At 40.3% G+C, this 16,288-nt stretch overlaps 1 protein-coding gene across 1 annotated transcript in view; it reads left to right on the top strand.

Annotated features, from left to right (window-relative positions):
- The window catches only part of USP12 (ubiquitin specific peptidase 12), a 30,150-nt gene extending 14,111 nt beyond the window's left edge, over positions 1 to 16,039 (top strand). The window contains exons 4-9 of the mRNA XM_084842900.1: positions 312 to 541; positions 6,590 to 6,666; positions 7,025 to 7,108; positions 10,656 to 10,853; positions 13,210 to 13,288; positions 14,073 to 16,039. Coding sequence (XP_084699026.1) covers positions 312 to 541; positions 6,590 to 6,666; positions 7,025 to 7,108; positions 10,656 to 10,853; positions 13,210 to 13,288; positions 14,073 to 14,174 — 770 coding nt within the window. The 3' untranslated portion in view covers positions 14,175 to 16,039. The remainder of the gene's footprint in view (positions 1 to 311; positions 542 to 6,589; positions 6,667 to 7,024; positions 7,109 to 10,655; positions 10,854 to 13,209; positions 13,289 to 14,072) is intronic.
- The last annotated feature ends 249 nt before the right edge of the window (positions 16,040 to 16,288 follow it).

Below are 16,288 nucleotides of genomic sequence, written 5' to 3'. Positions count from 1 at the left end.
GTGTTTATACCAAAATCCCCAATTTGGAAAATAGCATGTCTGGCATTGGATTTGGGGACTGGTGGGTAAGTGCAGTTGCACACCATCAATTAAACTGGGTAGGGATTCTGAAGGACAAGACAGGTGTCATCTTTACTTCTGTTTGTAGGTATTTTTGACTTAAATATATTATTAAATAAAAGACCTCTAGATTCAACATCTAGCAGCCAGCAGCCCTCTCACACTGTTGTTTCCCAGCAACTGGCTTTTATATGTGTTTGCTTATATTATTTGCTTATAGTTCAGTCCAAATTTTTCTTCTTTTTTTAAAGAGCTTTTTGACAACTATATGCAGCAAGATGCACATGAGTTCTTGAACTACCTGCTGAATACAGTAGCAGATATTTTGCAAGAGGAGAGAAAGCAGGAGAAACAAAATGGTCGCCTACCTAATGGCAGCATAGACAGTGAAAACAACAACAGTCTACCAGACCCAACATGGGTTCATGAAATCTTTCAGGGAACATTAACCAATGAAACAAGATGTCTCACGTGTGAAACAGTAAGTCTCTTCTAAGAATCACCTTCATGTCATTAAGGGTGCAATCCTGTGCATGTTCTGACAGAAAAACTCCCAGCGTTCCCCAGCCAGTATGTATCTTACTGAAACTGTAACTGTTTTAGCTGTTTCGTTTTTAAATGTATGTTTAAATGTATTGTTTTTATTACCTTGTATTTGTGGTTTGTCATTTTTATGAACCACCCAGAGAACTTCAGCTATTGGGCGGTATGGAAATTATGATGATGATGGTGATGTGTAGCAATTGTGTCTTTGTATCCTAGCCAAAGTCTTACATACCATTGCTGTTTTTGGTTTTTGTAAGCTCCTAAATTGTGAATATAAACGGATGAGTATAAAGTATGCTTGTTACTGGAAGAAGATGAAGTAAACTGGATATAAAATAGTTATGTGGTTGAGTTATATGGAAATTTCAGTACAGAGAAAATGAAACTTCCCATTTCATAGTCCATCTTGATGGAATTTAATAGTGACTGTTAAAATCTAACCTTTGTTCACACATTTTCATTTGTAGCAGAATAGTGTAAAACTGCCATCTAGTTATGTGAGCAACAGCTAATTGACTACAGTACATTTTTTCAAAGGAATTGAAACATTTGTAGGATTTCTCAGGAATAAATATCCAGATATAAAAACATTACCAATAAGTCTCTTCCTGCCATTTGTGTTGGTTGAAAGAGTTGCCATGGGGAGAGAAGTTATAAAGAAATCATGTATTTCACATTAATACAAGGTTTTGCTGGAATTCTTAGAGTTTAGGTTCTTTGAAATTCAAGAATTGTCCACACATTTTTATAAGTTGTTGTAATTAAGATATCCCTAAAGCATGTATAATAACACACTTCTTCAATTATTCAAGAACAGAGCCTTTAAATTTTGAAGCACAAGCATACAGGGTTTATATATTGCATCTGATTGTAATACACTATAGATAGATAGATTTTAAGGTACAGCTGGAGGAGAGATGGTTTGGAAAAATGTACATCTACCACTATACTTTCAGGAATAGTATTCTCAAATCAGTAATCACACCTTTTAATACAATAGTCAAACTGGTTAATACTGAGAGCCAGTGTGGCAGAGTGGTTAGAGTGTTGGACTAGGACTGGGGAGGCCAGGGTTCTAGTCTTCACACTCCCATGAAGTTCACTGGGTGACTTTGGGCCACTGATTTATTCCCAGCCTAACCTACCTCACAGGTTTGTTGTGAGGGTAAAATGGAAAGGAGGAGGATCATGGGCTCCTTGAAGAAAAGGTGTGAGGTGAATGTAAAAATAAATAATACTGAATTCAGCCCCATATTGCCAACAGCTTTGTAACCAAAACAGGGCCACTGAAGAAGAAGAGGGCGGTATCAGCATGCTCCAGTGAACCTCAGAGGTTTGTACAGATACAAACAGAAAGGTTAAATAACCTTAGGGGGCAAAACAATCAAATGCAATGGGGGACACATGACTATACAGGAGTGTGATAATGTGTACGAAAGGGGGAGGAGTAGGGCAAGAATACATGAGCATCCCCATGAGACTGTTAATTCAGCCTCAGCTGCAGCCATGGCTAGTCCACGCTGTCTAGAGGTTTTCCTCCTGGCTCAGAGGAAGTGCAGGGAAATGTCCCTCAGTGGCACCAGGCACAACTGTGCGGGTGGCAGAGAAAGCTCCCTTACAGGTGCCTAGCCTCTAGGATCCCATACCTTGCATACATGCAATGTGTAAGTTGGACTGCTTGCTTAATCCCAAATTCAGGGATGTATATCAAGCTTACTTTAGAGGTGCAAAATATGGATTTTTAAGAGGCATAATATAAAAGTAAAAACTTGTCATTTTTTTTTTAAGGGGTGTGTTTTTGTTTTTAAAAATGGTGGCAGGACAAATTCCTGTAGTGACAGACCACAGGACTCCAATCCCATTATTCCTTTGAACTTTTCACTACAATTTCTGCTGCAGACATAATTCAAAGCACTTCAACATTTTGTTGCTGTTTCCTTCTTGTTAATTAATATGAAAGCAAACCTTCCAGGCCTGTTGTGCATATCTTGCATGGAAGCATAAGCAAGAATGGAACTTCAGAGAGAGAATCTTGTGTAGCTTTTAATATGGATGATATACATGAAAATTGTTGGATCAAAGGTGCACGTAATTAATAAGCAAATTACCAAATCTTTTTATAATCTGGGATGTGACTTCTTTTAGCTCCTTGTTCTGTGGTGTTAAGCTTCCGCTGCTGGTTCTCTGTCCCCAAGCCTCCCACAGCCCACTCCTTTTTAAAATTGCGGTTACACAGAACACGGTTGAACTTTGTTTTTAATTCTAGAAGTTTCTTCTAATATTGGATAACATACTTTCCCTCAAAACTTCAATTGTTCCTGTGGTAAAAGACATGTAAAATTGGATCACCATTCACTTTCTAGGATGATAGTGGTCTTCACCTTGATCTGAGGCCCAGTAAAGCACTGTGTAGTTGTTTACCTCCATATGTTCTCCATATGCATTGAGGGAGGAACGGGGCCACACATACTAGCCCTGCTCCCAATGTCCCCACCGAGTGCAGCCTCAGGCCTTCGTGCATTGCGCGAAAGGTTTGAAGGGGAGGTTCTTCACTCATTCAGCTAAACGCTTAGAATCCTCCATGCAATCAGAAACCCTGAACAGGGCTGATTACTCTGGGAAATGTATGCAGTTGCTTCCATAGGCATACCTTGCTCTGGCTGGTAGGCCTATACTTCAGAATTATAGCTAGATAGCAATATATATATATATATATATATATATATATATATTTAATGTTGAGTTTCAAACCAGCTTTTGCACTCTCCTCTTTCACCCTCAACAAGAGGCTCTTGAGATCCTCTTCACTTTCTGCCATTAGGGTGGTATCGTCTGCATATCGGAGGTTGTTGATAATTCTCCCAGCAATCTTAATTCCGACCTCTGATTCATCCAACCCGGCATTTCTCATGATGTACTCTGCATATAAGTTAAATAAGCAGGGTGACAATATGCAGCCTTGTCGTACTCCTTTCCCAATTTTGAACCAATCGGTTGTTCCATGTCTGGTTCTTACTGTTGCTTCTTGACCCTCGTACAGGTTTCTCAGGAGACAGGTAAGGTGGTCTGGTACTCCCATCTCTTTAAGAATTTGCCACAGTTTGTTGTGATCCACACAATCAAAGGCTTTAGCGTAGTTAATGAAGCAGAAATAGACATTTTTCTGGAATTCTCGTGCTTTCTCCATGATCCAGTGAATGTTGGCGATTTGATCTCTAGTTCCTCTGCCTCTTCGAAACCCAGCTTGTACTTCCGGTAGTTCTCGGTTCGCATACTGCTGAAGCCTAGCTTGTAGGATTTTGAGCATCACCTTGCTGGCATGTGAAATGAGCGCAATTGTGCGGTAGTTTGAACACTCTTTGGCGTTGCCCTTCTTTGGAATTGGAATGTAAACTGACCTTTTCCAGTCTTGCGGCCATTGCTGAGTGTTCCAAATTTGTTGGCATATTGAATGTAGCACTTTAACAGCATCATCTTTTAGGATTTTAAATAGCTCAGCTGGAATACTGTCATCTCCACTAGCTTTGTTGTTAGTAATGCTTCCTAAGGGCCACTTGACTTCACTTTCTAGGATGTCCGGCTCAAGTTCAGTGACCGCACTATCATGGCTATCAGGGACATTCAGATCTTTCCTGTATAGTTCTTCTGTGTATTCTTTCCACCTCTTCTTAATCTCATCTGCTTCTGTTAGGTCCCTGCCTTCTTTGTCCTTTATCATGCCAGTCTTTGCACAAAATGTTCCCTTGAGATCTCCAATTTTCTTGAAGAGATCTCTAGTCTTTCCCATTCTGTTGTTTTCCTCGATTTCTTTGCATTGTTCATTTAAGAAGGCCTTCTTGTCTCCCCTTGCTATTCTCTAGAACTCTGCATTCAGTTGGATATCTTCCCCTTTCTCCCTTGCTTTTCGCTTCCCTTCTTTCCTCAGCTACTTGTAAAGCCTCATCAGACAGCCACTTGGCTTTCTTGCATTTCTTTTTCTTTGGGATGGATTTCGTTGCTGCCTCCTGAACAGTGTTACGGACCTCCATCCATAGTTCCTCAGGCACTCTGTCTATCAGGTCTAATCCCTGAAATCTATTCCTCACCTCCACTGTGTATTCATAAGGGATATGATTTAGGTCATACCTGAATGGTTTAGTGGTTTTCCCTACGTTCTTCAATTTAAGCCGAAATTTTGCAACAAGAAGCTCATGATCTGAGCTACAGTCAGCTCCAGGTCTTGTTTTTACTGGCTGTATAGAGCTTCTCCATCTTTGGCTGCAAAGGACATAATCAATCTGATTTCGATATTGACCATCTGGTGATGTCCATGTGTAGAGTCGCATATAGAAGGGGAAGAAATGGAAGCAGTGACAGATTTTACTTTCTTGGGCTCCAAGATCACCGCAGACGGTGACTGTAGCCATGAAATTAAAAGACGCTTGCTCCCTGGGAGGAAAGCTATGGCAAACCTAGACAGCATAGTAAGAAGCAGAGACATCACCTTGCCGACAAAGGTCCATCTAATCAAAGCTATGGTTTTCCCAGGAGTAATGTATGGCTGTGAGAGCTGGACTATAAGGAAGGCTGAGCGCCCAAGAATTGATGCTTTCGAACTGTGGTGCTGGAGAAGACTCTTACGAGTCCCCTGGACTGCAAGGAGGTCAAATCAGTCCATCCTAAAGGAAATCAACCCTGAGTGCTCATTGGAAGGACAGATACTGAAGCTGAAGCTCAAATATTTTGGCCACCTAATGCGAAGAGAAAACTCTCTGGAAAAGACCCTGATGCTGGGAAAGACTGAAGGCAAAAGGAGAAGGGGACGGCAGAGGATGAGATGGCTAGATAGCATCACCAATGCAATGAATATGGAGTTGAGCACCCTCCGGGAGAGAGTGCAGGACAGGAAGGCCTGGCGTGCTATGGTCCATGGTGTCACGAAGAGTCGGACACGACTGAACAACAACAAAAGCAATATATTTGGTCACAATAGTGAGAGGACAGAAAATTTCAAAGTTTTCTATATTTTCTTTCGTGGTGACAAAATACTCTGTAGCATCCCTTGTAGATTTATGTATTGATTTGTTACATTTATATTCTGCCTTTTCCTCCATGGAGCCTAAGGTGACGTACATGATCCCCCGCCTCTCCATTTCATCCTCATGACAACCTTGTGAGGTAGGTTAGGCTAAGAGTAGTGACTGACCCAAAGTCACCCAGTGAGCTTTATGGCCAAATGAGGACTTGAACCTAAGTCTCCCCAATTCAACACTCTAACCTCTACACCATGCTGGCTCTTACCAAATTTGTGTTTTTTCCTTGAAGATACCACATTCCAGGCTTGTCTCAGCCCTTCTGAACTTCTTTTTAATCTAGATTTGTTACTACTAATAGTCCACTTTTTTTTTTTTTTAGTGCCAGCAGTCCGCTAGATGTTTGCCTTGAAATACGAAAGAATACTGTATTAAAAGTATCTGAAAGGAAGTTACGTTTTTGGTTAAGTTTTGACCAAATAAATTCAAGACCAGTATCAGGATTGCAAATGCCTCCTTCCTGCTGTGACAGAATCTGTATTTCAGTAGCTAGGGTCAGCAAAGGCAGGCATCTGTGTTCTAACCTCCAAGTTGCAATCTAACAGTTGCATACTCTTTCATCAGGAGCAACTAACACTGCGTGAATGTAGCTACAAATGCTGTCCTGGTAGGATCAAAGTTCCTGTTCTGTTTGTATCTCTTGCTTTTTTGCAGTATTTACACATGGGGTATTACTGTGCAGAAGCCAGTATCTGTACAGTTAAATTCACAAGAGACAAATTATATTCCCAGTTCACCAACTCATTTGCTTACTCTTGCTCAAATTATAATCCTGTCTTCCTCTTACATGAATGGGGTTTTCAAGATCAATTACTTTTATTACCAGATCACTCTGTAGGTCACTTTGAGATCTTGTTTTAAAATTTGCTGTGTGGGAGGAAAAAACTTCAGGATTTCTTTTTAATTTGCAGATAAGCAGCAAAGATGAAGACTTTTTAGACCTTTCAGTTGATGTGGAGCAAAATACTTCAATCACACACTGTTTACGGTATGGGATCTACTGATGGTTCTGTCTGTATACATAAAATGTACAAGGTTGCTTTAGATGACATAGATAAAATATGCCTTTAACTAGCCTGGCTTATGTTGGTGTTGGGGATATCAAGCTTTTGCATTTCATAGAACTCTTCATATTTCATATCAACTTGAACCACTAGATACCATTATATCTACTTTGCATTTCCTATCCTTTGGGACCGACATGTCCCGAAGAGTGTAATACTTTTGTGCACAATTCAGTACAGATTACATTTAGATGAGGCCTTTGATGGTTGTTAGGCTATTGGTATTATTCATGCAGAAACTGGAGTTTCTCTTGCATTTTGATGGATGTTCTTCTATTTTAGGGGCTTCAGCAATACAGAAACCCTGTGCAGTGAATATAAATATTACTGCGAAGAGTGTCGCAGTAAGCAAGAAGCACACAAAAGGTACCCTAAGCATGTGTTGTAGGTTTCAGAGTTCGTTAGCAATCCATCCAAATATTTCTCCTTATGTCATGTTTTGAGAGTTCAGTTTTGGTAATAGCCCCAATAAATACACTGGATCCAGATTTAGTCATGACCAACTGGGTTGGCAGAAGCAGAGACTTCCTTGTTCTCCCCTCCTCACAGCTGCAGCTTCTTCAGCCCCCTGAAAATGCTACACAGAGGGTTAGGGGACCCTGCTGAATGGGGTGAGGTGAGCTGTAGCGCAGAGGGGAATCCCTGAAAATTGGCCGGAGGCAACTTGATGAAATACTTCCATCAACAGAAGACAGATCCTGGATCCAACCGTATGACCCAGTTCACACGTCACGGCAGCAATTCCTAGGTTGTTTAATGCAGGAATTGTGGGGATGAGTGGGACGCACAATGTGCTAATCATTTCCACTTTTAAGGAACAACCCAGGAACTCTGAGTTGTTTATGGGTTAAACAACCCAGAGTTAACCCAGCAACAAACCATAAGTAATTGTTGGGTTAACTCTGGGTTGTTTAACTCATAGTTTCCAGGTTCACACATCACGAAACAACCTGTTTCTGGGTTGTTAATTAAAAGTGGAAACGCTCTTGCACTCCATTCGTCCCTGTGACGTGTGAATTGGGTGATCCAGTATCCAAGATACTTTAAGTTTAGTTAACCTGCTTATTCAAATATGTGACTTCTGTGCTTCAGTTATCCACATCCTTAATGTCTCAAGATCATATAACATCTAATCCTATCCTTAAGCATCTTCACTCTTACTCCCCTTCCCTGTGGTGTTTCATCTGAAAAGTTTAGACTCTTAAACTGGCTCTAGATGTTACCATGACACCAGTGTTAACGCACAACAACAATTTAGAGAAGCCAGCCTTGAGTGGCTGGGCAAAGCAATGTAAGGTGTTGTCAGAATATGATCTATATGTGGAGATGATGAGCACAGAAGGTTTCAAAGGATATTAAATTTTATCCTTAATCTGTTTGGCAGCATTCCCTGTTAGGCATAGGAATAATTGAGAGTGCCTGTTCTTCACTGGTCCCTCTTAAGGTGGTACCACATTCTCATCAATGGTATTTCCAAGATCTTACGTGCCCTTCTTCAAGAAAGACCTTTACTGGAATGCTTTTTCAAATAATGCTCTCAGCTTTTAGGGAAATGTCCATGTAGCCAAATTAAAATAGTGGACATAGTTCACTTTGTTCTATGCCATCTGTTACATAGTGCCCCAGATATTACTCTGTCAGGGTTCCACAGTTTTGCTTTGGTCTCATGGACATACAAAAGATTTGTTCTAGCTGTTACCTCCTTCCTAACTCACAGAATTACATTGGCTGGGTTCACACAACACAACAACCCACACTCGAGGTTGAGTATGAGTTGAACTGTGGGTTGTTGTTGAAATGTGGATTGTTGTGTTGTGCGAACCCTGCTGTGCTAACAAACCATGATTTGTTAACCATGAACCATCCATGAAGAGAACCCATAGTTTGTTGTTGGGTTGTGAACTGTGTGTTGCTCAGGGTTAACAAACCATTTCAACAATAACCCATGGTTCAGTGACAACACACACTCAACCCATACTCAGCCTTGAGTGTGGGTTGTCGTGTGGTGTGAACCCAGTCTGAAAAGACCAGGAATGAGTATGTGCAAACAGTCACAATATCCTTTAGTGGAAACCACTTGGCACAAATTGTTCTGTTTATAAAATCTTATATATCTCTTGCTTATTATGTAACTTTCCTGGTTATGCATTGGTATATGTGTTTCCTTTATTGCCCTTGAAGCTTTTTTATGATGATGACCTATGGCTGAAATGAATGTTAGCTGATTGACTGATTAAAATTTCATAAGGTTATTCTCTTCTACATCGAAGTCACTAATAAAATTAAACTATGCTGAACTAACGAGGGCCCTCTGTGGAACTTCATTTGATACTTCTGAATCAGTAAACAATAAGTTTCTTAACGTGTGCATTAGGTACTCAGCAGTTCTGTCTCTGGTGTTCTTAGTTCTACATTGTGATCTGAAAGTGATAGATTTTTCCAGCTTCTTGGTCTTTAACTGGTGAGAACCACAACTGGTTCTCACTTCAACATCATCTGAGTGCCATAAATGGTACCACCAATATTAACATACAATTAAGCTTTGTAAGGGAAGGAAAAAGAAAGAGAGGAGGAGAGAGCAGAAGAGTAAAAAGGGAGAAAAGTAGCGTTATAATGCCTAATATAGTAAAAATCAAATTTAAAAAGTGAATCTCACTTTTATCCTCAACCCAGCAAGTGAGTTCCAAATCTGGAAAAGTTTCATTATTTATTATTTTTATGCCCCTTTTATTCAAGGAGTATAGTCAAGGTAACTCATAAGGCCAATGATCTAGCCATTTGGGATCACTAATTGGACATATCAGCCAAAATTCCCAAAAGATTTAAGTAAAATCCTGTGTTGGCATATTTGTAATGTTTTTGTTTTGTTTAGTTTTTTGTTAAACTCCTAGAAATGGTGCAATGTTCTGGAAGTAATTTCAAAGCAATTTTATATATAACGGTGTACCTTGCCTATTCATTAGCCTTTGTTTACAGATGTGACTGCTATTGTCATCTAGTTTGCTTTCAACTAATGGCTGCAATCCAGCACATACATTTGCACGTACTGATGTGCTGCATTTTCATGATGCTGATTTTCAATGTGAAAAGTGGGCTTTCGAGGGGTGCAAAAGAGTCCTCAAAAATCCCACCTGTTTACTATTTTTGTCAAAACGTTCACACCTCTGCTATGCTTTTCCTTGGTGCCACTTTTAGGGCTTCTTTCTTCAACCCATTGGAGATTGCATTGTAAGCATGATGAATTTACATCTAAATGCACATACAATTGAAATAATGTAGTGTACATGGATGAGATCCATAAGGATGTTATCAATTTGCACTGCTTTGCTTTTAAGTGGGCTGCCTGAGATTGTCAGCTATGGAGGACAGGTTTGCATGGGAGGGAGTGTCAACCAGTTGGGTCAGCATCAAGGATGTTACTTCCTCCTCCCCCCACTCCCCACCACGAAAACACTGCAATATGCACACCCACCATTGTAAACAGTTTGAATCCTTTTGCAAAAGGATCTGGAAAATTCCTTAAAAGCCCCAAAGGGTTAAAAATGTTTACAAAATGCAAACCTGATGCTGTTTCCACCCAGCATTACTTGCAAGCAGTAGCACATTTGAGCATTTTTAGGAATCCCCTCTTCAGAAGCTCTGTCCCAATCCCTCAGTCAAACTGTTTTTTAATCTTGGTATATAATAATTTGTGACTTGCTTTGTATCAACCATGGGTCATTATTTGAATATAATGTTTGGAAGGTGCCAGCATAATTGGTAAGGGTTTTATTCTGTAATGTGTGCAGGAATGTGTTGATGCTGGAGTTCGTTTTAATAATGTTTAATGGCTTTGCATACTGTCATCAAAACAGACTTGAAATGTAGTTAAATCTTGGACATGAGTGTGGTGATGCAGTTTGTTTTGTTTCAGGATGAAAGTGAAAAAACTGCCTATGATTCTAGCTCTGCATCTGAAGAGATTTAAATATATGGATCAGCTACATCGATATACAAAACTCTCTTACAGGGTCGTGTTTCCCTTAGAGCTTCGCCTATTTAATACATCAGGAGATGCCACTAATCCTGACAGAATGTATGATCTTGTGGCCGTGGTAGTTCACTGTGGAAGGTAATAAAATATGATGTGATCCTTTACTTCCAATGACTTACCGGGAAATAGTTCTGTGTTTATATGTTTAAATTCCTGAAAAATATAATCCTTTGGAATTTATTACATATGTAGAGTTTTCTGGCAATGTTGTTTTTTGGAGTATAGATGAGATGAGGAAATGCCACATTTACATAAGCGTGTCTTCATAAGCCAGAGGTAGGCAGTGTAGCATTCGTGGGCACCAATGCAGCCCCAGACACCTTTCTTGGTGCCCACCAAGGTATCCTACCCCTCCCACTTTTATTTTTTAATTAACATACTTTCTTACTGGCAGTTGAGATTGCTGTGAAATAGGTTTCTGTTGGTGCTTAACACTGTGGGTTCAAAAGAATTGTTCAGTCTGTTGGGGCTCAGACCCCACCTCTGCCTTGTCAGTCTTTGAGCCAGTTACTTGTTCTTTTCTACTCCTCCCATGGCAGCTGTTTTGGGGTAGTACCCAGGATAGTTTCTCAAATTGCCAAACATGCCCACGGCCCAAAAAAGGTTTCCTACCCCTGTCCTAAGCCATTTAAGAGACAGTTTTTACCACAGTGGTATGGCTTCTGCTGCTTTGCGGGCATGTTCCATGCCACTCTGGTAATGTTGGAATGTGGATGTCACATGGTAGGGGCATAGGACATGGCACCCAACAGCACCTCCTATGTGGTTTCCCTATTCTAGGGATGGGGAACTTCTTTTTGCCCCTGAGGGCTGAATTCAATTTCAGAAAATAGCTCTTGGGGGCTGCATTCCAGTGGTGGGTGAGGCCAGAGGCAAAAGCAGTGTAGCCAAAATACCAAAAGACCCAGCATATTTTAGCTTAGAGCTCTTCCTGCTAGTAACTAAGCCTTAGGAGAGGAGTTTCAATCTTTTAGAGTGAGTAAAAAACTGCACAAAATCTGGGAAACCACCAAATGGTAGTTAGGGGAAAGGGGGTGGGGCAAGGGGAAGGAGAGTGGCCATCTGGGGACCCTGGGCAGGCTGGATTTGGACCCCAGGCCTGAGGTTCCCCCACCCTGCCTTACTCTATGTGTTACCAGAGTGGCATGGGAAGCAGCAGCCATGCCACTAAGATAGGGATGGGGCTTTAGTGAATGAGATGAGAAAGTGACCAGCTGGGACCTCACAACACCACAGTCAGGCAGCTTGCTTTTTTCTTACTGCCCCACAGACACAAGTCATTGAACTCTGTTAATGAACCAAGTGGCGAGGCAAGTGGGGAGAAAGAAGCCTCTCCCTTGGATTTGGTCAGAAATCCATACTTCAAACCTCCTATCCAAATTTAGGGAACATATTTGTTAAAGGAATATAATAAGAGACAAGAAGGGAAAGGAAAGCAGGTACTTGAAAAATAGGTTCACTAATCAGGTGTGAGGTACATACGCAGAAAGACCTTTTCATTTTTTGGGTTGGGAGATGAAGCTAGGAAGGTGTGAATTAAAAGGGATATATATGGCTTTGACCACTTCTTCCAAATGCTTCCTGATTTGGAAGCCCAGGGAAAGATGTGCATTATTCCTAGCGGGCTATGGATGCCAGCATCCTGGTCAAAGATGCTTGTAGCACTGGAGAAACAGACACTCAGGGGCAGCCCAGAGTGTCAGATACATTTCAATATTCTTACCCCCAAAATATTGGAACTTTCATAATCACTGTAGTAAATTGTGTGATCTATTTCCTAACAGAGACTGACAGTGTTGTACAGGAACAGTTGGCAGGAAATTGCAGCATTACATGTGCATTATGAGAGAATTAATAATAAACTTGTCCAAAGTAGGTACCACTGGGGGGTGATGTCCTTTGCATCTCCCATTTTTGAACTGTCTGATAAATGTACATCAGTGAACAGTTGTATCCCATATGTGTGCTGGGCTTGTATCTCTTACAGAATTGTGAATATTGGAGTCCTCACAAATTGGTGTAATGACGATTAAATTGCTTAATAACAATCCTGGAAAGTGTTCTGTGTTAGAAATACAAGTTTGCAAATTAGGGGATGCTTGAGCTCCTGGTGCTTTCACTTAGCTATCAATTTTTGTATGAAAGTTGTATTTTAAAAGAGCTTTTTGGTATTTTTGGTGTGTGTTCTTATACAGCAATGAACTAGCATATCTCTTTTTGTTCTCTAGTTTAATTGCTTCTGCAGCTTGGGTCATTTAAGATCTTTTAATGCACTGTTGTAAATATTTGGAACTTGTTTTCATGTAAATGTGCTTTGTTAAAGAGAAAATAAGCAGAAGTAAGTTATCAAAGTTGTTTCTCAACATCGTATGCAGAAGACATACTCTTAAAATTGAAGACAAACATTAAAATCTGTCATTTTTTTCTTTCACAGTGGACCGAACAGAGGACACTATATTGCAATAGTGAAGAGCCATGATTTTTGGTTGCTCTTTGATGATGACATTGTAGAGGTAAGAGTTGCTATAATTCTAGAACTGTTACTTCTAAATTATTGGGGAGAGCAATCTTATGGCCGCTAGACAGTGTCTAGACAGACATAGATTTTTTTCCAGTTTCTGGGAACCAAGCTTGGAGCCAGGGCTCCGAGCCTGGATCCCAGAAACTGTGCTCCCCTCCCCCGCCTTCTCATAGGCAGCACGGTTCTTTCCCATCTCCGCGCTCGTAATTGCAGCGCAGAGTGGACGAAAAGGGGATGATCCCAGGGGAGGGGAGGAGACTGTGGAAGTGTTGTTATGACACTTCCTATGCATCATCCGGCCTCCCCCCTTCCGCTTCGAAGTCCCCAGCTAGACAGCCAAAATTGGCTGTAGCCACAAATGCAGGGCAGCCAGATTGTGGAGGAGAAGATCCCCTCCGCGCTCTGTCCACCCTGCATTGGATAGTCGGCCACCTCCGAGTTCGGAGGTGGCCAACTATCCCGCTAGGATTGCGCCCATTCTGTTTTTACTATTTAGTTTTAGATGACCTTTGAGACAATAGAAGTATTAGCAAAGAAACTCTGCTCTAGTGACAAAGGCAGGGAGCTACTTCTTGCCCAAGTGTTTTTGTCTGTGCATATTTTTCTCAGTAGTGTCTCTCGTCATGTTTTAAATGTCAGGAAAGTTCTTTATAACATGCCGCTGCTGTAGCAATCTTAGTCATGTTTCTTTTATTGCAAAGCTTAAAAATTTAGTACAACATAAATTACAATGGATTTTCTTTCTTTGGAAATTATACCCTTCCATTTTGTTACAGAAAATAGATGCACAAGCTATTGAAGAATTCTACGGGTTGACGTCGGACATCTCAAAAAACTCAGAGTCTGGTTATATCCTCTTCTATCAGTCTCGGGACTGAATGCGTCTGTGGTGAAAAGTGACTTCCTGCCTCACTTCTTTTCTGGCTGTTGTGGAGAAGAAAGTACAGATTCCTTTAAAAACAAGAATGCAGAGAATCAAAGGAGTAGTGGCGCAGTTTGCACAGAACAAAGCCAGGGTTTCAGAGAAGCTTTCTTAAACTCTTCATATCATGTTAATTTAATTTGCTCAGGTGTCATCGCTGAAAGTGCTGATCCACCACAAATGCCCAGTGGGAACAGAGATGCCAGCCACTCTTGTAAGAGCTTGCCATTATGCAGCTGAAACTGTATCTAGAAGACTTGATCACATTCAAGTCAGTCAAAATATTTTCATAGTCTTCAGTATGCGTTGGCTAGTGTTGCACCTGGAAGTAAGTGCAACAGAAGCAATATAAATTTGACATACTAATTTTTTGTTGTTTATTTCTTATTACTAAAAGTGCAGATGATTCTCTGTGTTGATTTTACCTATCCTGAATTTCTGTGTTGTTGGGTTTTTTTGCACAATTAGAGAGCGTTAGCCTAACAGTTGCCTTCCTGGCCAGAATAAATTAACAGAATTTGGGGTTGAAACTAGAATCAAGAAGGCAAGTATGTTCTGCTTCTTGTAAGAAGCTTACATTACAGTAATATGTACCTCTGTGGGAACAGCTTTGGGTTTTAAACTCCCTATGGGGAAGAACTTGGTTTGTAACTATAGTTTATTTTTATTTATGCATTATTGCAACTTCTAGAGATTCTGTGTTTTGTATTCTTCTCAATTCCAACAATTTTTGGAACCTAGATTTGTATATTAGCTTATATGAGATTTAAATATTCTACTCCACTGCTCATCTAAAAGATTTATGCCATTTCTCAATAAGAATACCTTCAAAACTTAAAGTAACTGGGGAAGGTATGGGATTTTGCATCTTCCATGAGGAGCTGGTGTCTCTTGCTTTATATTTGACATGATTTATTTAAAGAGTTTGAAATGGAACTTGTCTCTTAAATTGTAAAACAGATTACTTGTTTTATTACAGTGAGATGCTAGAGCATTGGTAATAATGCCCGTTTTTCTGTTCTAAGTCTTCTAACAATTTGTCTGCAGTATAGGACAGAGTTATACAGGGCCCAGTAGGACCTGGGAGGCAAACATGTGTGTAATTCTGGGCTTAATTGTGGCATTAATTAAAAATGCAAAATAGGTTCAGAAAATCTTGATCTTCAATCAGTGGTTGCAGTGGATATGAAAATCCCGGATGTGTATGTTAGATGAAATATTCTAGGAGTAAAGATGTGAATCGTTCAAGACTCCTTACAGCCGTGTGATGGCTTTATCCAAAATTTAAAAAGTAATAAAAGTGTTTTTGAGATCGGATTGGATCATGACAGCAAGGGATGATATGGAACTGAGCTCTTCTATTTGACACTTCCATGGATCATCATTCTGTTGTCTGACAGTAGCTGAATGTAATTTCTTGGGGGGGAAAGCTGAATGTACGTGCCCAATAAGAGCAATTTATGCTTTGATATTTTGGCATCCCTTTCTAGAATGTGTTTTTTCCATTGTAATTTTGTTTTGTTGGCAAGGTTAAGATGTAAAACTGTTTTCTGTCTGCTGCTATAACTACTGCATTTACTTTATCTGTATCATTTAGCTCAGGAAAATGACTTCATATAACAGAACAGATTTTTAACAGGGTCACCAAGTGGGCTCTTTTATTTAACAAATATGAAAAGGTCATGTCAAATTGTAAATTTTTTTTTATATATAAAAACGAAGTTTTTGAAGCCTTGTTTTGGCCAGCACTCTTTGTTCTTCTACTGTTGTACGAATTATGTTGTTTGTCTAAAATACCAAATACACTGCTGAGATAACCCTAACTAGCCTCTGAGGAGAATAGATCATTGCTTTTAAAGGACTTTGTGTAACAGTGGCCTAGGGTCACTTAGGTTGCAGCCCTGGACACACTTACTTAGGAGTAAGCCCCGATGAACTCAGTGGGACTTACTTCTGAGCAGACATCCATAGGATTGTGCTGTTAGTGAGCTGAATGGAGATCTGAACCCTTCTCCTAGTCAGATACAGTAACCACTAAATCACACAGGTTCTTGCTGGAAATCAGTAGGA

This window comes from Heloderma suspectum, chromosome 3 (genome assembly GCF_057233095.1).
Source record: "Heloderma suspectum isolate Gila_16-S chromosome 3, 16-S_ref, whole genome shotgun sequence".
Classification (NCBI taxonomy): domain Eukaryota; kingdom Metazoa; phylum Chordata; class Lepidosauria; order Squamata; family Helodermatidae; genus Heloderma; species Heloderma suspectum.
Note: the sequence above shows the minus strand (reverse complement) of the source record. Positions and strands in the feature narration are given on the sequence as shown.